Genomic DNA, 24,709 nt, shown 5'->3' on the forward strand with positions numbered 1-24,709 from the left:
GATTCCAGCCAATCAGGAGGCTGGAATCGGCAATGGAACGCACAGAGCCCACGGTGCACCATGGGAGAAGACCTGCAGTCCACCGTGGGTGAAGATCCTGGCGGCCATCTTCGCAAGGTAGGTAAGAAGTCACCGGAGCGCGGGGATTCGGGTAAGTACTATCCGTTTTTTTTTTTAAACCCCTGCATCGGGTTTGTCTCGCGCCGAACGGGGGGGCTATTGAAAAAAAAAAAACCCGTTTCGGCGCGGGACAACCCCTTTAACTACTTTTCGACACCCTTTTCCGTAGCACATGGAACTGTATGATATATTATATTATAATTTTATATTAGTATTACTGTATTTTTGTGTCTTTAGGTGAAAATGTGAAATATAAAGCAGTAGAAAAAGAATAGACCGTAAAAGTTTCTGTTTTCACTTTTTAAAATTTTAGTAGTACAAAGAGACACTAAAATGCAGTGCGCTCTGCTTTCCTTTATGATCTTTTTGATGGAAGGGATGTATAGTTGTAGGTTTTTAGAGGACTTCTGGCATGGTCTAGGCCACCTTCACATGTGGTGGAATTTCCGCAGCGGATTTTGTAGAGGAAATACCGCAGCATTTACGGTACAAAGCATGTGAAGGTTTCAGAAATCCCCTTGAGATGGTGCAGAAAGTTTCTAGAATGAATCTGCAGTGTTTTTTAAAACCGCTTCGGATTCTAAATCCACAGCATGTCTACTTATACTGCGGATTTCTTCTGCAGAATTCAGTCCTTGAAATACAAGCAGATCTGCAAGAAAAAGAATACACAACCATTTAGGTGCAAATTTGGCCACAGGGGTCTTCCACTATAATTGCTGCAGGTATTCTCTTGCAGATTACGCTGCAGGTGAAGGCAGCCTTAGACTAGGGGCGGAATCCTTTGTTGCTTTTTTCTACTTTTATTTTTGCTTTAAATCAGCTGTGTATCCCCTTCCAGACAAGGACATAAGAGACCTTGGATGGACATTTTAACTTCACATTCACTTTTTTGCATTGATGTTTTCCCTGTTTTAACCATTGCAGGCATACCAGCTCTGGTGTTCCTATACTTCAAAGCTGACTAAAGGTCACCTGTAGCTATCAGGAACCTAACGATCGTGTGATTTGTTATGTGATCACTGGGAACGAATCAGTAAGTGGCATTGCTTGTGAATTCACTGACTCATTGAGTGCAGTGTGTTCAGCGAGCAAGTAGCTAGGGACAGTACATTCGCCTATGTGCCTTCTCTATGAGGAGATCTGTTATCTCTGACTCTGGCTCTCCTGTCAAGCAGGTGCATTACCTTGCAGCTTTGCACTCTGCAGACATGCAATATGTGGACCAGCAACACAAGGGTGAACTGAAGGCAGTTTGTCTAGGCCTAGATAAGCAAAGATGGCCGCACCACTTCTCTGACTACCTGCTGCACACTGCATGCATTGGCAGTCTAAGACACTACATGTTGCTGTGACTTGCCAGCACTGCCCATATAGACAGCACTGGCCTATCAAAGCAGGAGTAGTATCTTAGACTAATACTGCATACTGATGCACAATTATGCATCAGGTAGTCAGAGAAGTTGGGGTGGCCATCTTTGTTTCTGCAGACTTGTAGGGTCAGTTTAAATCTATTTTATCATACATACAAAATGCTTAAAGCATAGCTAACTTTCCAACAGCTTGCTGTGTGTTTGTAGATAAGGAATAACACTACAAAAAAACATTATATGTCTGATATTCTGCATTTCCCACCAGTTTTCCCTCTGTTGAGGGTATATCATATAAGCTGTCTGAAAACATGGTAACAGTATGTTAGGCTGAAAAAAGCTATAAGTCCATTCAGTTCCGCCTATTTCTTATCCAGTGATCAACCAGAAAAAAAACAAATGAGGTAGAAGCCAATTTTCCCCACTTTAGGGGAAAAAATTCCTTCCTGACTCCAATCTGACAATCGGAATAATCTCCAGATCAACAACCCCTGAAGTTATTAATGATTATAACTAAAGATGATCGAGCACCCAAATGCTCGGGTCCGCGTTATTCGAATCAAGCTTTTCGTAAAATTCAAGAGCTCTACTCGAGTAACGAACCCCATTGACTACAATGGGAGATTCGAGCATTTTTGTATGTGGGACGCCGGGTGCCGAGCTTTTTTTTTTTCTTGGTTTGTGTTCTCTCTCTCTCTCTCTCTCTCTCTCTCTGCCAATGACACGCGCTGTGGCGGGAGGGGCCAAAACAGGCATGTCACAACGGGGAGGAGCCAAAAACTGGGGTGGGGTCGAACACGATTTGATGCTCGTTCGAGTAACGAGCACCATCGAGTATGCTAATACTCGAATGAGCATCAAGCTCGGCAGAGTATGTTCGCTCAACTCTAATTATAGCATATAATATTGTAACACTCAAGAAAGATGTCCAGGCCCTTCTTGAACTCTTTTATCGAATGACTTGGGGAGCATTTAAAACTGAAGCAGCACATTCAGGATTGATAGGTTTGTTCAGTTTTCTAAGTATTTACATAAATTCTATCAATATCTTTTACATCTGTTGTCTCCAATTAAATTGCATGCTTTTTTTTTTATGCCAGCAATAGTTCTTTTTTGTTTTATTAGATTAAAACCTTAGGGAAAATATTTCATTGACATCTGAATTGACTTAGTAAAATTGGTGTCACTTGGTTTGTTCTACTGGAATGTAACAGTAAGAAACGCCAATTACAATTATTCCCACAGTGAAATACAGATGTCAAGCACCAAGTAAGATCAATAACAAAAACCATTTTATCCAACTGATGTTAAATTAGAAACCCAAATTCTTTTTTGTATTAAAGTTTATATATCAACAAAATGGACAGGAGCCATTGCTGGTGCATTACTCTTTGATGTAAAGTTCCATGTTATTTATTGACTGAACTAGCATTTTGGCATATAGTGAGCTCCAATGAACACTTTCCAGATCCATTTTTTCTTAAGTATCAAGGCATACAGAAAGTATCCAAAACTTATTTAGCTGTCTGGACCCGATTGTGTTAATACAACTCACTACCAAAGACACATTATGATTCCAAATCTGTAATAGAGCCTCCCAACCTTACATTTAGTTTACAGTACTAGTGTTCTCTTGTGTAGCAAAAGGGCCGTTAGGCCCTCAAGGCACGATATTCCTGGTGTGACTGCAACCTCAGCTAAGGGAATAATTCACATAATGATGCTGTAAGGGAGAGTACGCAGTAGGTTCGAGGCTTTCCCAGTTTTCTGGTCGATATCAGCCTGACGGACATGGAGTGCAGAAGCCGCCATTGCTGAACAAACACTTTATTAATTGTAAAACAGGATAATGGTAATTTCTGATCTGGCAATCTGGGATATCCAAGTCTGTCAATAAAGCTCAAGTGTCCAGATGAACCTGGTTAACTAGGATCAGCAAAAAAGGATAATTATCTCACTAAACAGTCTTTGGGTCCACTAGTGCAAGATACTTGTAACAACTCTATGCCCGGATGATTGGGGATGTCTCTTTTTCAGGCCCGCTGGCGCAGGGTCATCTGGGAGGAGGGAACGGTAGAACTGCATTTTAGCTTCTCAGGCATCTTGACTTTCTCTGAGCAGCTGTTACTCTTTTCCCAGAGGGCACTGTCGGTTGGACTGTGACTGCTACACTGCAACACAAATTGAAAGAGACCCCCTTTCTTTTCCATCTACATCATTACTGGTCTCTAAATACTCTGTAAGCTTCTTAATGGCTGCATGTCTTTCTCCTGAAGGGAACATTCTTCGGACTATATTTGTAATATGGAAGTACTGTAGGAGAGGCTCCTGCTTCAAACTCCATTCTGCACCCAGTACCTCTCTCAACTACTTCCTGTCTCTTCTTCCTGCTCAGCTCTGTTCCTTCATTCTCGCCCCTCCTAAAGAGACAACACAATTACAAAGAAAACAACATCATACTATCGTTAAACAGTGATAAACTGCACCTCCCTTACAATGTCACAGCGCAGGAGTAATTATCAAAGTGAAGTAACAGTATGGGAATAATAGTTACAGTAAAGGAACAATGCCCAGTTACATCACAGAACAAGGTTATTGTCCTGGAATAGGTATAAGGCTGTCTTCACATTTGCATGATGCAGCAAATTTTGCTGCATGATGTGATATTTTTTTCTCAGGAAGATGGTGGACCCAATAGAACCCTTTCTAAGTCATGAGGGTACATTGTGTACCATTGGTCAAACAGAACTGGCACTACGTTCTGGTTGCAGAATGTAGATGTGAACACAGTGTAACAAATAAACACAGGCCTCTCACTAGCCAAGCCAGAAACCTACTGCACACTGATGAGGAGCAAACACCCCGAAATAGCTGTCTGTGTATGGATCCTGGCTTGGCTTTCAATTCCCAATCATTGTTACAAGGTTTGTATGAAGAGTCTAACATTAACTTGCAGGAATGCTGCATTTCAATAGGTGGCGCTGCAGAGGTATTGTTTCATCTCCTTTTTTTGCAAACAAACACACTTAATAGCACAACACAGCACTAATAAATGCGGTGATCATAATACACAAACTGTTTCTCTTGTAAGGTTGTAGGTTTTTTGGGACAATGCCACTGCACCTCTACAGGCCCCCACATCACAAGCAGACTGCTTGTTTTTTCCCTTGCATGTGGACATTATTTTAGATTGGGTTAATTGTTGGCATATGCCACTTCAATATGATGAATTTCAGAATAAATTAAAACAAGAGATAACATGCTATGCATATCAGGCTGCACAAGATATGACATAATATATTCAGCCATGTAAATATTAGTGATTTAAATCTACTCCTAAGGCAACTCTATAATCTTATGTCTGCTTGTGACAGTGAGAATCAGTGTTTTTCTATAGAGAAGACATTACACCCTTACATTTCATCATCGCTGACAGCTCTACAGCTCAGACATCGTGAACTCTTTGCTTGCCCTTCAGCTGATGCATTAGCTGATCCAATAAAGCAGAAAAGAAGTTGCCTTTAACCCCTTAACGACCAGCCCATAGTGTTTTTACGTCCTCCCGAAGTGGGCCTTATTCTCTGAGGACGTAAAAACATGCTTCCTGCAGAGAATAATGCCCCTCGGGCTGTGGACGTGACAGCTCCATGCTGTCGGTGTCCGCAGGTAGCTGACAGCATGGAGCTGTCATCCCGGGCTGTTCGGATCCCCCCCCGGCATTGCGATCGGCGCTATGCAATGGATAGCGCCGATCGCAAAAAAGTAAATAAAAGTGCCCAAAAAGTTAAAGATTCAGCTGCTCCGATGGATCGGATCCATCGGAGCAGCTGAAATTACTCACCGATGTCCGTCGCACGACTCCCAGCTGTCCCGATGCTCCGGGCGCCGTAGCCGTCCTTCTGCGCATGCGCGCCTGGCGGCATTACGTCAGCCGCATGCGCAGAAGGCCCGGCGGCGCGGGAGACTTAAAATCTCCTGGCTCCCGGCTCCTGTAGGTAGCCGGGAGGCAGGAGATGTCAGCGGGGACTGCGGTGAGCGGTCCCCGGTACCGCGATCGCCGTTATCCAATGGATAGCGGCGATCGCAAAAAAGTTAAAAAAAAGTGTAAAAAAAGAAAAGTTTCACCTCCCCTCATGGATCGGATCCATGAGGGGAGGTGAAAATACTCACCTCAGGTCCGCCGATGTCCTCCGGCCGGTGTCTGGACCCCCCGCTGGCTTCTGCGATGTGCCGATGCGGCGCGCATGCGCAGAAGCCGGCGAGCCCGGCAAATTCAAAATCTCCTTGCACCCGGCTGTCACAGATAGCCGAGTGCAGGGAGATATGACTGGGGACCGCTGTATGCGGTTTCCAGTCATATGATCACCGTTATCCATCAGATAACGGTGATCATATAAAGTTAAAAAGTAAAAAAAAAAAAAAAAAGTAAAAAGTAAAAAAAAGTTTAAAAAGTTAAAGTTTCATCTCCCCTTATGGATCGTATCCGTAAGGGGGGATGAAATTACGTACCCAAGGTCCCGGATTCGTTCCCTGGTGGGATGTTGATCCGCGGATCTTACCCCAGCTTCGGCGCATGCGCCCGTCAGCATGATGGCGGACGCATGCGCAAAAGTGAAAGATTGCCCAAGAAATATAAAATCTCCCTGCTACTGGCTACAAAAGGTAGCCAAGAGCCTGGAGATGTCACGGGGAGCCGCGGTGAGCGGTTACTGGTCACGTGATCGCCGTTATCCAATGCATAATGGCGATCACGTAAAAGTTCTTTAAAAAGTGGCAGTTTCATTTCCCCTCACCGATGCGATCGGTGGGGGGAGATGAAACATCTTCTCGGAGGCTTCCGCATTTGAATCCAGATGCGATTATCCTCCATGGACCCTTCCGGCTGCTGAGCATGCGCCCGCCGGCAAAATGCCGGACACATTCGCAGGAGCCGGGAAGCCCAGGAAATGTTAAATCTCCTTGCTCCCAGCGACCAATGGTCGCTGAGTGCTTGGAGCAGTGACCGGCGGCCTCGCTGAGCGGTCCCCAGTCACATGATAAAGTAGCGAACTAACATTAGGCCGGTCACGCGTGACCAGAGAGGAATTACAGGTTCTGCATGCGCTTGATCAGCGGTAATCCACGGATCAATCGCATGCATTGGATTACACAATTCCCCCCAATTAGCGGGTCGGAATTACGTAATCCACTCGCAGAAACAGAACACAGCATGCTATATTTTACCACGAATATCTGCGACCTAGAGCCCATTGTGCTCTATGACCGCGGATATACTCGCACCCCATATGCAAACACATTGTGTACGGGCTGCGGGTACCCGGGTCATCTCTAAGCGACGGTGCGGGAAATGCAAACAAAAAACCGCCTGTGTGAGTAGGCAGTTATGTGCAGTACATTACGCAACCGTACGCAGGGTCACAGCCGGGCTCACAGCTGGAATCCGCTGCGGGCCTCCGCAAGCAGATTCCGCCTACGGCTACGTGAGCCCGGCGTTATTCAGACCGCTACCTGTAATCCGTAATTTACAAGAAGCCCCGGGAACGCTCGCCTTCATGCAGTTCCAGGAGCAGCTTGTTGAGCGCCTTCTCTGTGAGACCGCCGCACCGCGGCAAGATTACAAAGCCTCACAGCGCCACTTTCTACACCCCATCCCCGCCGCTGAGGTTACGAAATACCCCCCAAAATACATGAGAGGAGGAGGGGGGATACCCGGTTTTCCTGCCCCATGTGCCCAGCCCAACCAGCCTCCGTAATTACCCCTGTCTTCGGACATAAAACGCATTTATATTATTACCTTTATCTAATATTTAGGGAATGCCAAAAAATGGGGATGGCGGGGGGGGGGGGGGGGGGATTATTTTTAGGAAGTCAATTTCCGTATAAGTGGGCAATGGGGCCTGGAATTTATTCAGTTCTGCCCTGAAATCCAGCGGGCATTCCCTCCATTATGGGCCTAGCCATGTGTCCTGTAAGTAGATTAGGGCCACAATGGGTATGTTTCTGAACAGGGGACAAACAGGGGTATCCATTTTGGGGTGAAAGTCTTCATTCCTATGTACACTGTACAAAAAAAACAGTTTTTAAATTGACAAAATTGACAAACAAATGAAAATCGTAATTTTTTCCTTTTGCTTTGCTTAGATTCATTCAAATACTTTGGGGTCAAAATATGCAGTACACCCCTAGATGAATTTGTTAAGGGGTCTAGTTTTTAAAATGGGTCATTTGTGGGGGTTCTCTATCGTTTTGGACGCTCAATGGCTCTAACTGTGGGCAATGGGGACTGGAATTTATTCCGTTGTACCCTGAAATCCAACGGGTGCTCCTTCCATTATAGACCTAGCTATGTTTCCTTTAAGTAGATTAGGGCCACAATGGGTATGTTTCTGAACACGGGACAAATGGGGGTATCCATTTTGGGGCGAAAGTCTTCATTCCTATGTACACTTTCCAAAAAAAACAGTTTTTAAATTGACACAATTGCCAAAAAAATGAAAATCGTAATTTTTTCCTTCTGCTTGGCTTAGATTCATTCAAAAACTGTGAAGTAAAAAAAGTCATTATACCCCTAGATAAATTCGTTAGGGGGTCTACTTTTCAAAATGGGGTCACTTGTGGGGGTTCTCCATCGTTTTGGTCACTCAATGGCTCTACAAGTGGGCAATAGGGCCTAAATCTCCTTCAAGCAAAATTTCTGTTCCGAAAGCCACCGGTTGCTCCTTTCATTTTGGGCCCCATTGTGCATATAGACGTAATACTAGGGCCACAATGGGTATGTTTCTGTGCACAGGACAAACAGGGGTATCCATTTTGGGGTGCAAGTCTTCATTCATATATGTGTGGTACAAAAAAAACTGCTTTTGAAATGACAGAATTACCAAAAAATGAAAATCATATTTTTTTTCCTTCGGCTTGGCTTAGATTCATTCAAAAACTGTGAAGTCAAAAAAGTCATCCTACCCCTAGATAAATTCGTTAAGGGGTCTACTTTTCAAAATGGGGTCACTTGTGGGCGTTCTCCATCGTTTTGGTCACTCAAGGGCTCTACAAGTGGGCAATGGGGACTAAATCTCCTTCAAGCAAAATTTCTGTTCCGAAAGCCACCGGTTGCTCCTTTCATTTTGGGCCCCATTGTGCATCCAGACATATGATTAGGGCCACAATGGGTATGTTTCTGAGCACGGGAGAAACAGGGGTATCCATTTTGGGGTGCAAGTCTTCATTCATATATGTGCTGTACAAAAAAACTGCTTTTAAAATGACAGAATTACCAAAAAAATGAAAATTGTAATTTTTTTCCTTCGGCTTGGCTTAGATTCATTCAAAAACTGTGAAGTCAAAAAAGTCATTATACCCCTAGATAAATTCGTTAAGGGGTCTACTTTTCAAAATGGGGTCACTTGTGGGGGTTCTCCATAGTTTTGGTCACTCAATGGCTCTACAAGTGGGCAATGGGGCCTAAATCTCCTTCAAGCAAAATTTCTGTTCCGAAAGCCACCGATTGCTCCTTTCATTTTGGGCCCCATTGTGCATCCAAACGTAAGATTAGGGCCACAATGGGTATGTTTCTGAGCACGGGACAAACAGGGGTATCCATTCTGGGGTGCAAATCCTGATTTTCATGTGTACTATAGAAAAAAGTCCTGTCTTTAAAATGACATATTTGCAAAAATATGAAATTTTTGTTTTTCTCTTCTAAATTGCATTGACTCCTGAAAAAAAACTGTGGGGTTAAAATACTCATGACACCCCTCAGTGAATACGTTAAAGGGTGTAGTTTTTAAAATGGGGTCACTTGTGGGGGTATCTATCATTTTGACTCCTATGAGCCTTTCCAATCTTGGATTGGTGTAGGAAAACAAAGTGTTCCTCAAAATGCTGAAAAGTAATGTTACATTTGTACGTCTCCTAAATGGTTAAAAAAAAACGAAAGTTTTTCCAATGTGCGCCCAAAATAAAGTAAACGGATGGAAATATAAATCTTAGCAAAAATTTCTATATTATGTTTGCACATATTTGAGATATTGCAGTTGGAAATGTGAAAAAATGACGATTTTTTCAAAATTTTCCCAATTTTGGCGCTTTTAATAAATAAACACAAATTCTATCGGTCTTTTTTTTCCACCTAAATGAAGTACAACATGTGGCGATAAAACAATGTCAGAATCGCTTGGATATGCAAAACCTTTCTGGTCTTTTTCCATGCTAAAGTGACATGTGTCAGATTTGCAAAATTTGGCCTGGTCATTAAGGCGTAAACAGGCTTGGTCACTAAGGGGTTAATGTATACAAGCGCGTCATTTCTGACATGAACTTGTGACAGTCTTTACACTTTGCATTCTAGTTATTGAACTGCATTTTTTACGTTTTTTTTTTACTTTCAGCTTTTGATAATGAATAAAGAAATTTCTATTCAGGAGCTTGACTTCTTCCTTCGCTTTAACATTGACCATATCTATAATAGCCCATTGGACTTTCTTTCAAATTCAGCATGGAGCGCTATTAAGGTAAGTTTTCTTAAATTGGGTGCAGTACACTTTCCCATAGTTCAAAAAAAAACTAAGCTCCCTCACAAGCTTGTCTAGAGGAGAAAAAGTTACGGTAAAATTGCAGAGTTATATGCGGATACATTTTTTATAAAAGAACCTTCCAACTATGCCAAATTACGCCCATCCATTCCTATCATATACACGGTGCCAGGTTATAGGAATGGCACAAGGGGCTGGGGCCTGGATCCTTCATTACATTGGGGTCCTAAGGGGCCTTCACCAGGGGTCAGGTCTTCTGATCTGTTTGCTAAAATCACTACCGGAAAGAGAGAATCAGTTGCCCAGTAAGTGCAAGGCAGCTGTCTATATAAGGTAGACTATACACTGTGCATCTAAGAGACATGCTAGTAACTGGCTCTCTCCATTGAATTCCAAGGGACTGCTGGCTTGGCTGTCTCTGTAACTCCCATAGACTTTATTGGAGAAGAACATGCACATGTGGCAATCTTTTCTAGATTTGTTTGCAGTAGTATGTGGAGTGAAGGGTTCTGGGTCTCAGACATACAAGGATGGGGCATCTGCCAAAAAAAGTTTACCTAGGGGCTTGCAGGAACCTTAATACAGCCCTGAATAATCATCAAAAAGATGATTGCAATAACATTGCAACTTTCATTAAAGTCTTCAGGATAAATAGGTATATAATACCTTCCCCTACCTCAATGGCCATGGTCACCAGGACTTTGGGACTGAGATGTGCAAATTATATTACAAATCAAGGGATCATCATGTTCTTGGCTATATGACAGGTATTTATATAAAACGTGAAAACTTTTTACGATTTTTTTCTTTTAATATAGTAACATAGTATGTAAGGCTGAATGAAGACCATGTCCATCTAGTCCAGCCTGTTTATCCTCCTATGTTGTTGATCCAGAGGAAGGCAAAAACCCCAAGAGGCAGGAGCCAATTAGCCCTTTTGGGGGAAAATTCCTTCCCGACTCCCTAATGGCAATCAGACCAATCCCTGGATCAACCTCTAATAGTTCCTACCTGCTTGTATACCCGGATTAACAATTAACCTAAGATTTATATCCTGTAATATCCTTCCACTCTAGAAAGACATCAAGTCCCCTTTTAAACTCCTCTATGGATTTTGCCATCACCACGTCCTCAGGCAGAGAGTTTCACAGTCTCACTGCTCTTACAGTAAAGAACCCTTTTCTGTGTTGGCGATGAAACCTGCTTTCTTCTAGACATAGAGGATGCCCTCTCGTTACCGTCGCAGTCCTGGGTGTAAACAGATTGTGGGAGAGATGCTTGTATTGTCCCCTCATGTTTTTATACATATTTATTTGATCACCCCTTAGTAGAGATGAGCTAGTATACTCGCTAAAGGCAATTGCTTGAGCGAGCATTGCCTTTAGCGAGTACCTGCCCGCTCGAGACGAAAGGTTCGGGAGCCGGCGGCGGGCAGGGAGCTGCGGGGGAGAGTGCGGCAGAACAGAGGGGAGATCTCTCTCTCTCTTCCCCCCCGCTCCCTCCTGCTGACTGCCGCTACTCACCGCTCCCCCGCGCCGGCACCCGAAATTTTTGTCTCGAGCGGGCAGGTACTCGATAAAGGCAATGCTCGCTTGAGCAATTGCCTCTACCGAGTATACTCGCTCATCTCTACCCCTTAGCCGTCTTTTTTCCAGGGTAAATAATCCTAATTTTGATAGCCTCTCTGGGTATTCCAGTCCCCTCATTCCATGTATTAGTTTAGTTGCCCCTCTTTGAAGTGGTTAGGCCACTTCCAGTCTTTATGTTCCAAACACATCTGCTTAATACTTCTTTTACAGCCCTTGTTAGTGATATATAGTGATTTGTCTGATAACTCAGAACATCTTTTTCTGCAAATTGCCTCCTGTGAGAAGGGATCAAGATAAGTGCATGGACAAAGACTGTGTTACGTCTGAGCCTGGCACCTAAAACACCTCATAGATGTAATGTAAGGACAGATATAATATACCATATAGGCCCTCACTCAGTAATAATACCCCATATTGGTCCTCGCCCAGTAATAAATCATTATATAGGTCTCCAGTCAGTAATAATGCTCCATATAGAAATAAATTATATTATAAGGAGGCGCACTTGCTGCTTTACTAAATCATGTTATATTATCTTAACATGAAATGAAAAACAAGGTAGAGTGTTAAACTCACCTGGTGTCTAGCGAGAATACCTTGCAAAAGGTATCTCGCTGACACCGCAATCCAAGTCCACTTGTAAGATAGGTCTTTAATCCATCCAACCTCCGTCGGAGAGCAGCCGGACACTCCAGGTAAGCTACACCGGGTAACCGGGGCTTAATTCAGGCAAACCACAGGGAAGAAAAAACGGCTGTCCGCGCTCCTAGGGATATCAGACTCTGATCCAGGATAATCAATTCCTTCTTTTTATTGGGAACACATACAGGGATCTTCGAGCAACGCGTTTCAGTAGGTACAACTACCTTTCTCAAGCTCGAGAAAGGTAGTTGTACCTACTGAAACGCGTTGCTCGAAGATCCCTGTATGTGTTCCCAATAAAAAGAAGGAATTGATTATCCTGGATCAGAGTCTGATATCCCTAGGAGCGCGGACAGACGTTTTTTCTTCCCTGTGGAATGCTCCATATAGGTTTCCATTCAGTTATAATGTCCCTCACAAGTCCCCATTCAGTAATAATGCCCCATATCGGCCTCACTCAGTAATAATGCACCATATAGGTCTGCACTCAGTAATAATGCCCAAATAGGTCCGACCCAGTACTAATCCCCTAACAGGCCCCCATGCAGTAATAATGTCCCATATAGCCCCCCATGTAGTAATAATGTCTCATATAGGCTTTCACTCTGTAATAATCCCCCTCACAAAATCCCACTCAAAAATAATGCCCATATAGGTCTCCACTCAGTGATAATGCCCCATAAAGGCCCCCACCCAGTAATAATGCCTCAAATAGGCCCATACTCAGGAGTAATGCTCCATATAGGCTCCCATTTAGTTATAATGCCCCTCACAAGCCCCCATTCAGTAATAATGCCCCATATTGGCTCCACTCAGCAATAATGCACCATATAGTCCTTCATTCAGCAATAATCTCCCATATAGGCCCCCACTCAGTAATAAAGTCCAATATAAGCTCCCACTCAGTAATCATCCGCCTCACAGGCCCCCACTCAATCATAATGCTCCATGCAGGATCCCACTGAGTAAAAATGCCTCATATATAGCCACCTATTCAGTAATACTTCCCCTTGCAATATTAATGTTCCATATAAACTCCCACTCATTAATAATGCCAATGTAGACCTCCACTCAGTAGTAATGCTTCATATAAGCTCCCACACAATAATAGTGACCCTTAAAAGAATGATAGCTGACATATATATATATAGAATAACACAGGATCTACCATTCACAATAGGAGATGGGCACAGCTCAGTACCTTCTCCTTTCTGTACAATGACCGCTGCCAATGTTACAGAGCATGCCTAGAATACTCTCCCATGACAGTCAATGGTTTAGCTCCTGTCAATTGTGTCTATGACCCATTAGGCTGCTGTAAAGCATATTTCTATATGCCATTCACTGCAGCCCAGACACGATGACTGTCCCATAGTCATTTACAGACAATAGAATTTAAGAAAAGATCTACAATCTGAAAATAAAAACAAATTACAATATGGAAAATGTTTCACTATCTTGTTTTAATTATTTAAATTTATTGAAAAATCCCTTTAAGTAAATGTCTACCCTTGAACACAATTTTTTAATGTTTCTATGAAGAAACACATTCAGGTGAATAAAGGTAGACACAATAAAGAGCAAGCAATAAGATCCATACATATGGTATACAAAGAAATTCATCTGTATGAATTTATTCTGAGTATCAGATAGAATCAAGGTGATTTTCTCATCAACAATGTACCAGGACATTCTATATATACTATATATCAATCTGCTGAGCTCCTTCTGCTCTATAACATGATGCCTGTAGTTTGGCCAGCATGTTCAAGCCTACAGATTCCCTTTAAAAATCAACAGGCGGGAAGTGTGAGCGAACCCCTCATTGGTTCTGCATAGTAGTGCTTCCTTGGGTGTGCTGATTAATTGTATAATATATCTTACAGATACATTTCTGGTGATATGCAGCAACCACTAGACAGGGAACTTACTGTCTATGACTTCAAATTCAATCTGAATAATAAAACAGTGTACAAGTGCTTCTCCTAGCGTTTTGCCAGAGTTTGAAGCTCAAGTCTTTACAGAGATATATTAAGATGGGTTGTTTTTGTATCTTAAAAGCCCCAAGTCGTAGGCGTAACTACTGAATTATCCCCTCTCACGCTGAAGACAAATTTTACATGCTTGGCCTGGTTCAGAAGCCAACTTTCTAAATAAGTCTATTGCTGCAGAACATATAGGAGAATGCAGCACTGATCATATACAGTCACAGTCAAAACAAAACAACGGTTATATCTAGTGAGACTCACAGGTAATGTTTCCTCTGATTGTAGATGTTTTCTTTAGTCATTTTCTCCATCTAATCCAGACCATCATGACTGCTTCTTCCAGCCATGACTCTGCTCTTCAATAATTCCACAGATGTACTCTGTCCCCAGCAAAAAAAAATAATGATGATACTAAGTTGATAATACTAGTAACAATGTAGACTAAATGCCTCCAAAACAACTTTGGCAAGTAAATAGTGCCTCCAATAGCAATAACGACCACACAGTACATTAAAATTAATTGTACCTAGCTAAGAGTCTCCAATAATAATAATAACACTCCATTACATTACCCTCAAAAGTAACTGTTCCAACTAGAATGCCTTGAAAAGAAACAGTACTTTATGATAGAGCTCTAAAAGATAACTGAGCAGGTGCCTCCCAAAGTATTAGTGCCCCAAAAGTACCTCCAATACTAGTAATTCTCCCCCAGAGTGCCCCATTTGTACTAGTGTTCCTCTATAGTGCCCACAATAGTTATATTTCTCCAGAGTGTTTCCATTAGTGATAGTGCCCCACACTAATAATGCTCCCTGAGAGTGCCCTCTTTAACAATAGTGCTCCCCTACGAGACCCTCAAAATTAAGTGTACCAAAAAGAGAAAAAAAATCTAATACCCAACTTTCATTCCATGTCACCTTTAGCAATGTGTTGCAGGCCACCAGCTTACAGTCTGAGCTGTCTCCGATGCAGGTGAGCACAATGATGTCACCACACATCTACGCCATAGAACCTCCCTCCCATAAACTAAGATTTAAGGTATCCTGTGGCTTATGAAGATGAACAGCTGAGCAGGGAACCATAGGCTCTTGTGCACTGCTGCAGTATTGTGGCACTTGCCCATTGATTCTGGAGGTACTGGTGTATCTTGTCTCCACCGGAAGAATAGGTGGAGACATAGATTGGCCTGGTTGAGTTGTAGGGGAGATGCTGCTGTCAGTGTCTTGCCTCCCATCTGCCATGCCGACCCCACTGCTGCTGTGAGTCTCCCATGCCTGCCTATGCTGCCTGGGTCACTGTGACTGTCAGCCGCCGTCGACTGTCTATTGGCTCCCTCTGCCCTAGCATCCCCGCTCACATCTTCACTGTCACTCTGCTCCTCCATTTCCCCTCCGCCCCCTGCCATCCTCCGCACATGGCCTTGCTGTCACTGTGTCATGCGCCGTGTGTCGGAGTCACACTCCCTCACTCTCCCCCGGCACTGGCCTCCCCTCCATGCTTCCGGCTGGGCTGTCAGTATCCTCCCTGGCTGCCGCTGTCAGACTCTTCTCCAGGCACCAACACTCGCTCCCCACTCACTCTCCACCGGCGCTCTGTGCTCCTGGCTGCCACCCGCTGTCAGTCTCCTCTCCGGCAACTGCGCTAAGACAGAGAGCAGGGCAGCCTTCTAGAGCATGGAGACGGCATGCCATATTGCAGGGAGGCCGGCGGCAACACAATTACAGCCGGGCCTATTGCAGGGAGGCCGATGGGGAAGCCGCTTAAAGCTGAGACAGTAGGGTATCACACAACCCAGCCAAACAGCAGCTGTGGGCGAACCTTCTTCCTCCAACAGCACAATCCCAGGTCTCCACCCATTTTTGTGGTGGAGACAAGATACACCAGTACCAATTCTGGACAATGGAAGAATGCCCTGGATTAAAAAAATAAGCAGCACAAAATGTTGGTCCTAAATAATGTTGAAATTTGGAGATTAATTTTGAACATACATGTTCAGCTCTCCAGAGAACAAGGACAAAAGGTTCCAGCACCAGCTTATAGCAATCACCTGAGAATGTTCAACTCAAATTTCCTCCATGTCCCTTGTAGCTGTGTACCAGTCATAAGACTGTCAGCTAAGTCTGCTGAAGATACTAGCCACCTAATGTCTATGAATAGTGGCAAAATAAGTAACACTTGGTATATAAGAGCCTGCAGCAGATACTTTATAACTTTTCAGGAGTATGACTTTGGCAAGGAGTGGGATACACAATAATCCAACTCATGTTCTTCCTTTGCTGTACAGACAATGAGCTTCATGGATGAATTTCGAGGACTGGATAGAGACATAGAAGGATCTCCAAAACAGTGGAAAAGAGTGATTGAATCTGAATGTCCAGAAAGAGAACGTCTACCACAAGAATGGAAAAGCAAGAGTTCCCTCCAGAAAATGATAATTATGCGTGCACTGAGACCTGACCGGATGACTTATGGTGTCAGGTACATTAACAAAAACCTTGTTACACTCTTGTCATAAATTATGAGGATTATTGTACATTTTTCTCAGTTTCGAATTTTTGAACAAAATAGTTTTTTTTACCTTCTAATATTTCAAGAAAAGTTCAACTTTTATCAAGAGCTAAAAAGTGTTTTGTGAAAACATTGATAAATTAGTGGATGTTAAAAAGTGAGAAAGCTGTAATGAGCCTTCGTCTAAAAATCAGCATGGAAAAACCTTATACATCCTTGACCCTCACAGAGTCTCTGGCTATGGTGTTATGCTCTAGGTGCTCCTGTTCTTCCTATTCTTGATATTCCCACTTTGTTGTGTTTTGTTCTATGTTTTACATGTTATTAGTATCACGTAAAAATGTGATGGATCATCAGAGCTAAGAAAGAGGCCACCATCAGTAATGCCCAGGCCACATCAATTCCTCTGATTAATGCTAGTTTCATTGTTGTCACAGCACCATGTTATTCGACAGGTTGGCTATTAGTTGACATATTAAAAACTACCAGTTCAGAGTTAATGTCTATAGACAACAAGTTAACAAAAAATGAGCCAGGCGATGACCAGAGCATCCTATGATGGACCCAGGTCATGAGTCCTACAGGTCAAACAGAAGACAAGGCCATTTGCACTTACTTTAGAGTTAATCGCTTGCCACTAGGCTGTATTTCTTATGGGTTGATTCATAAATACATTTGCTTTAGCTGACCCAAGAAATTCAAATCCAACATTGTCAATTGCCAGACCAGTATAAGTGAATGATGGGAAGCTGTTCCAACGCCATTGGCTGAAGTTGTCCTCATTCCCGTCTTATCCAAATCTTAAGATTTAGAATCAATGCCTACTTATTATTTTAAGGTTTTATGTCTGAGTTATGGGAACAACTGAGTTCCAACTTTATACAATGTAAAATCATTTCATTCTAATATTTTTAATAATTCAGAAACTTTGTGGAAGAGAAACTTGGATCCATGTATGTGGAACGACGTAAAATAGACTTTGCAAAGACCTTTCAGGAGAGTGGACCATCTGCTGCTGTCATCTTCATCTTGTCTCCAGGAGTTGATCCTTTAAAAGATGTGGAGACATTAGGTAGGAGTCCAAGCAATGCCCTATTACAATGCTTTCGGTCTGCCATGTTATTGGTTTATATAATGCACAACTGTGTGGTACAAGTAATAAGTATATCCCTGTATGATAATGACTTCATGACTGATAAATAGAATATCACAGTTTGGTCTCCTTTAGCAGAAAGTCTTAGAAACAAAGAATAGCTTCCCATGACCATATCACCCATGTTAATTAGTATCATCCTTTGTAGCAGTGAGTCTATGAGGATGCTTTATAAGTGGGCTATTTGTCTTCACACCACACCATTTCGATGTGTGTTTTTCAGATAATAATCATGTTTAATTGAGGGTTCTGATCCTAGTCATTCCCCCGGTGCTAATTGTTTTTATTCTTTGACTTCGGTATTGACTTTATCGCTTAGCTGTATTTTCAATCAGGACTTTCTGCTATTATTGTTGTTTAACAGATTGATATTAGAAAAAGAATAATCAAAAATGGACCATTGGAGCGCTAAAGGTCTTCTCACAGTGTCCATTGGAGGTATATGTGGGGAGGGTTTCTCCATATATACCTCTAATGTACATCTTCGACAGATGCCGCTATATAGACATACAAGAACATCTGTTGTCCATAGGCTTCCACTGGAAACAAAAACCTGCATACCATGTGTTATACTTTTATTTTTATAGGATGACTCTGTATGGAATAGCACAGTCAGCTGCATTATGCCATACAGAGGGGTAACTTGAAGCTCCTGGGCCCCAATGCAAAACCTGTAACAGGACCACCAACTATAATGCTTTATTCATAGTACTAGGCTCCGTATATGGAGAAGAGAGGCCTTATGAGCCCCCTTAAGCACCTGGGCCTGGGTGCAACCGCATCCCCTGCATCCTCTATAGTTACACCCCGGATGCCATACAACAAAAAAGATATACTGATGGGTGTACTGTTTTGGCCTACGTCACGGCCTGCAGATTCATTTGATGTAAGGTCATGTTGCTGGTGCATACAACAAAATGCTGTGATGAAGCAGTCTAATCAATGGATGATGGTCCATAAACTGTAGCTTTCTAGCTGCTATGAAACTACAAATCCTGGCGTGCCACCGAACTAACTGTAAACATGGCAGTGTCACTCAGTCTGGGCATGGCCTCCACCTTCCTTCCCAGGTGTGTAATATATGGGAAACCAGTAGATTGCACAGAGAGAGTATTTCTGCCCCTGCCACAGCAAGGAGGAGAAAGGCCATGCACAGACTAAGTGCACTGATACGTGCAGCTCTTTAGCTGGATTCACACAAGCGTATGCATATTTGCATGTACATTTCCACCGTGTTTTTGTGCATTGGGCGTTGCGTATTCGCAGGTGCAAGTCGTGCACAATTGCACATGAAAAAAAAACATGCACCAATGCTCTCAGCCATTCAATTGGCAGATTAGTTTAATGAGTTCTTTCCCAGCACAAATGCCACAGGGTTGTTTGTTTTTTTTTACACAACCAAATTGCGCACACCAAATATTCCCATGTCGATGTGTCAGGTCCCTCAAATAAAGTTGCATTCCTCAGATAAGACCCCGGGCGCCGCTCAGTGAGGCGGCACGCAGCTGATGCCGGTCACTTCCTGCTTCTCCTGCATCAGCGCGCGCCTACTCCTCCCCTCTCCACAGTGCCGGCTGAACGTTGCTGTGTCTGCTTGCCTCCTGACACAGTACAGCAGCTGAATCCCCAAAGTGCCGGCTGAACGCTGCCTGCCTTCTGAATCCCCACTGTACTGCAAAATGTAAGTACTGTACAGATGAGTACAGTACAGTAAAGAAAAACGTTTGCAAATAAATACTGCAGTGCTATGTCAAAGCACAGATAACACAGTGATACATATTGCTAATAATGTCCCTGCAGTCCTATGTCAAACCACAAATAACACAGTGATACGTACTGCTATAATGATGTCCCTGCAGTCCTATGTCAAACCACAAATAACACAGTGATACATACTGTTATAATGATGTCCCTGCAGTCCTATGTCAAAGCACTGTATGCGAAATGTCCAAAAACCTGTTAAATGTTAATTTATTCTTTACAGTTGTGTTTTATATTCATTCAGTATTGTTATTGTTATTGTTTTTGGTATTAAAGACCAGAATTATTCTCTATTAAATAGGGTTTGGTGTGTTTTTGGAACATCTAGAGCCAATTAATTGGATTTCCATTAATTCTTATGGAAATAATGTCCTAAACTAACTTTGATTTCTACTACAGGCCATTGCTTCCGGACGGATTAATGATGTTAGTTGAGGTTCTACGGTATCTAGCAGCAATACCTTCCCATGGGAGCATTTTTTTAAACAATTATTTTTTTTTATAAACAGAGTAAACTTATATAAATGTGGGCCAATCCCTTTAGATGCCTCCTAAAAGCCGCATGATCTGGTCTCGCTATGTTAAGTGCTGAGTCTGCTTATAATACTGGTGGCAAGCATTCAGTAACTTTCACAGACTGACATTTCCATGTTAAGTTGTCTTCATATTACAATGTGTTATACTGATAAATGTGTTTCCCTCATCTCTTTCCCAATCTCGTATGTCATTTGATGTGGCGGACATTGTCGGCTGCTCTGTGTAGGTGACAGACTTGGATTCACCATTGACGCAGGAAAACTTAACAATATCTCTCTGGGTCAAGGGCAGGAAGTTCTAGCAGAAATAGCGATGGAAAATGCATCAAAAGAAGGCCATTGGGTTATACTTCAAGTAAGCCGATTCAGTGTGCTATAGAAGTGCTTCATTGCCAAGCTATGAAACGGCACTTTTACAAAAATAATCTGTGCCTCTATGAGATGCTTTTGTGGAGGGAAAATTGGGTGTATGTCCAAATATGTTTTCTTGAATGACACTCTCTGCTTATTTCATTCTGATTGAAAGGAAGATTTTTTTCCCTTTTTTTTGATGGTGAGATTAGCCCTGGATTGTGCTTTTTCAAATGGAGAAATGTAAACACTAGCGACCAATTTAGGTTACGAATAATTTTGCTACTTTTAGCTGGAAACATAATATAAATCACAGTTAACATTGTAGATACATCGGAACAAATGCATGTATACATCCCTATATATTGGAAAATACTCTTTTTCTAATCTTTATTACTGATTCATAGATTTTTATTCTATTTTCCTTATGAGATTATGTGGGTAGCCAAGTCTGTAGATCTCATTTGTGAGCAGCAGCTTCAGAGATATGTTTTTTAGTGGAAACCTAGCCATTGCACAAATAAGCTAAGGAACTGACCCATAGACTTCTATGGGAGAGCGCTGTGAGCATGCTCTGTGCAGTACTCACTGTGTAGGGCGAAGAAAAGGAATCTAATTTGTCTCATCATTAATTGACAATAGTGCGATCTTGTGTTTTCTGCCTCCAGCTTTATAATAGAGATGCTACTTTTCTTTGCAATGCTGCCTGTGATAATGAGACTAGTAATTATTAGGAAATTATAGTACCAGTGTTTCTGGTGGCGCAATGCCACACAGCTCTGCTACATGCATGTCACACATATGCAGCTCTGCTACATGCACATCACACATACAACTGTGGTACATAGGCATGTGACAGACACACACAGCTGTGCTAAATGCTATGCGTCTGACAGACACAGCTCTGCTACATGACATGTACGTCACAGACACAGCTCTGCTAAATGACATGCGCATCACAGACACAACTCTGATACATGACATGCGCATCACAGACACAACTCTGATACATGACATGCGCCTGACAGACACAGCTCTGCTACATGACATGCACATCACAGACACAGCTCTGCTACATTACATGCGCATCACAGACACAGCTCTGCTACATTACATGCACATGTTACAAACACAGCCTTGCTACATGACATTCGCCTGACAGACACAGCTCTGCTACATGACATGCACCTGACAGACACAGCTCTGCTACATGACATGCACCTGATAGACAAAGCTCAGCTACATACCATGTGCATCACAGAAACAGCTCTGCTACATCACATGCGCATTACAGACACAGCTCTGATACATTACATACTTCCATGCTGACTATACACACAGCACATTACAGCCACATCCTGACCGCTGTAACTACATACATAGCACACTAGACAAATAGCCACATGCAGCGCTACTACATTTATGCTGACTGCACACATTACACACACAGCTCTACTACATCAATCCTGATTCCCACACATTACACACACAGCTCCTGGATACAGTTATGAGCCCCTGGTCATGCAGTCCCTGACTCCACCCACACAGGAGATCACATAACGGCAACATCATCACAGGTCCTGGTAGTTTCTGTTGGCTTATCTAGTATACAGTACTACCAAACTACACAATGGCTCTTTCCACAGTAGTGACATCACCGCAGGTCCTTCAGCCATCCGGATCTCTGTGGTGGTGGTAGGCCGGTGTCTCCTGTCAGGACCGCTGAGTTGTGTTTGACATAATAAAGGCTTATTTGTATTCTCAGTGTGTTATTTTTGTCCTCCACTTCCAAGAGCCCTAACTGTGTTCTTTCTTCTGTCTGTCAGGCTCTGTGTTTTATATATACTGTAGGACCTGTGATGATGTCACCAGGGGCAGAGACTGAGAAGCGCACACACACACACAAACAAACAAAATTTCTTTTACTACACGTGGAAAATATACCCCCCCCCCCCACACACACACACACACACACATTTAACATAAAAAGATAAAGAGAGATAGATCAGCAAAATTGCAGTCAGAATTTGTATATCAAAAAAAGACACAAGTCCATCAAGCTCAACCCTTCGCCAATGAATGTCCTGCTCATATAACGTAGATATATTGCATGCTACAAAACATAGACAATACATACGGTATCACATACAAGGTGATTTTAAAAAAAGAGGTGCATAAGTAAAGCTAATTTCTTTATACATGAATTAACATATGACAGCCAGAATGACATGAAAAGACAGAACTCTTCAAGTCTGCAATAGAATTGATGACAGAGAATATGTGGGAAAATATTTGAGCGAAATTGGGCTACTGGCTTGATATCTGCCATTTTACCAACAGCACCCACATCAAACATCTATAAGGTGTGTTAAAAACTTGAACAGTTCTTCTATCTTTTTGTGTCCTTCTGGCTGTTTTATGCCAATTCATTTATGAAGAAATCCGCTTTACTCTTACAGTGTTCTTTTTTTAATCACTTTGTATGTGATACCACTCGATATAACATAAAAAACATGATTTGAAAAGAAAAAGAAAAAAATATATATATGATACCGATCACCTGTCTGTAAGTGACTGAATGACTTCGTGAGTTACATGTGATGATGTCACCATCATGTGATCAGTCACCAGGGCTCTGAGCTCCGCCTCTGATCACGTAACAGCGAAGTCATCACAGGTCCTAAAGCATGCACAGCCTGACAGCAGCTGTGTGCTTACTGGACCTGTAATGATGTCACCGTCAAGTAATCAGGGGCGGATCTCAGAGCTCCCCCCCCCCCCACCTCCCCCCGGTGACTGAGCACATGCCAGTGACATCACCACAGGTCCTGTAAGCAAATGGCTGCTGTTTGGCTCTGCTGGTTTAGGATCTGTGACCAACTCCAATCCCTGTCATCAGAAACATTGTGTGATTGTTCTCAATGAGAGAAAACAAGTAATCTCGTAGATATGATACCTTTTAATGGCTATAAGATTACCTGTTTTCTGTCACTGAGAACAATCACACATTGCTCTGCTGGCTAACACGGTACCAAATTATATATATATATATATATATATATATATATATATATATATATATATATATAAATAATTGTGTGTCAACATGAATTAAGCACCTAGAAGAAGTTGTTGTTTTGCTGCAAAACTCTGCATGCAGTTACATCTCGGGCAGATATACAAATAGTTAGAGTTGTGGGTTGATTAGATGAGCAGTCTTGCCACCTGGGGCCCTTTAAAAAGGCTTTTAGGGGCTGCTTGTAAGTAGTGATTGCTTTTTCCGCTTGTGTGGACCTTGTTGATAACTAGACGCCTCTACAACGCAATCAAAGAGATTTCGCCAAGTCAACAGAGTCTGAGAGGTGGCGCATTATTGGAATGAGAGAGTCTGGATGGTCGTATTGACGAATTGCTACCACCTGGGCCGTTCTGACCAGACTGTTAGGAGGTGTTGGGACCAGTGGATACGTGAGGGCACACAAGGTTACCGGGCTCAGGACGGCCTTTGCAGACAGTAGAAAGGATCATCTGATCTGCCAACAAGCACGTGCAGTTCCAAGTGCTTAGTTGCCCGCCATCCAGAGTCATGTAGCACCATCATTACAGGCCCCTGTGTCTGCCCGGACCATTTTTAAGCACTTAGCTGAAGGACATTTGGTCTTACGGCTTCCATTACTTGTACTGCCTTTGACACCCACTGTCAATTCCAGTGTCGTGAATGATAAAACTGGACTGCTAAGGAGTGGAACCAAGTTGTCTTCAGCAACGAATACAGGTTTAGTTCGGGCACAGACGACAGTAAACAAGCCAATCATTATTTGATTTTTATAGATTATCGTTCGCCATTCAGTGGCAGTGGGCATTTACTCGTAAAAACCCACAATCCAGCGAGAATCTGAACCGGTGATCAGGCCGTGTAAAAGAGCCCTTATATACAGATGAAACTATCTTCAATATTCTGCTTAATTTTTCTCCCCGTTCCCTTTGTTTTTGAAAGTCTTGTAGTTTGTGCTATTTCTTTTCCATCTAAAATATACCTTCTTCCAGCCTATTGAACAAAACTCTCAGCAGTTATTCTGCAACCCTCTTCTAAGGGCTCATGCCCACGAGTGCTGCGGGCGCAGGAGTACCACGATTAAAAACAAAAAGTGCCTCGTAGTGAT

General features: G+C 42.7%; 1 protein-coding gene across 1 annotated transcript in view; it reads left to right on the forward strand.

Annotated features, from left to right (window-relative positions):
- LOC136577884 (dynein axonemal heavy chain 11-like) overlaps positions 1–24,709 on the forward strand; it is a 390,521-nt gene that overhangs the window by 294,321 nt on the left and 71,491 nt on the right. Inside the window, exons 63-66 of the mRNA XM_066577803.1 lie at positions 9,875–9,997; positions 16,522–16,715; positions 17,669–17,817; positions 20,423–20,550. Of these exons, the coding sequence (XP_066433900.1) occupies positions 9,875–9,997; positions 16,522–16,715; positions 17,669–17,817; positions 20,423–20,550 (594 nt within the window). The remainder of the gene's footprint in view (positions 1–9,874; positions 9,998–16,521; positions 16,716–17,668; positions 17,818–20,422; positions 20,551–24,709) is intronic.

Source organism: Eleutherodactylus coqui, chromosome 8 (assembly GCF_035609145.1).
Source record: "Eleutherodactylus coqui strain aEleCoq1 chromosome 8, aEleCoq1.hap1, whole genome shotgun sequence".
Lineage (NCBI taxonomy): Eukaryota > Metazoa > Chordata > Amphibia > Anura > Eleutherodactylidae > Eleutherodactylus > Eleutherodactylus coqui.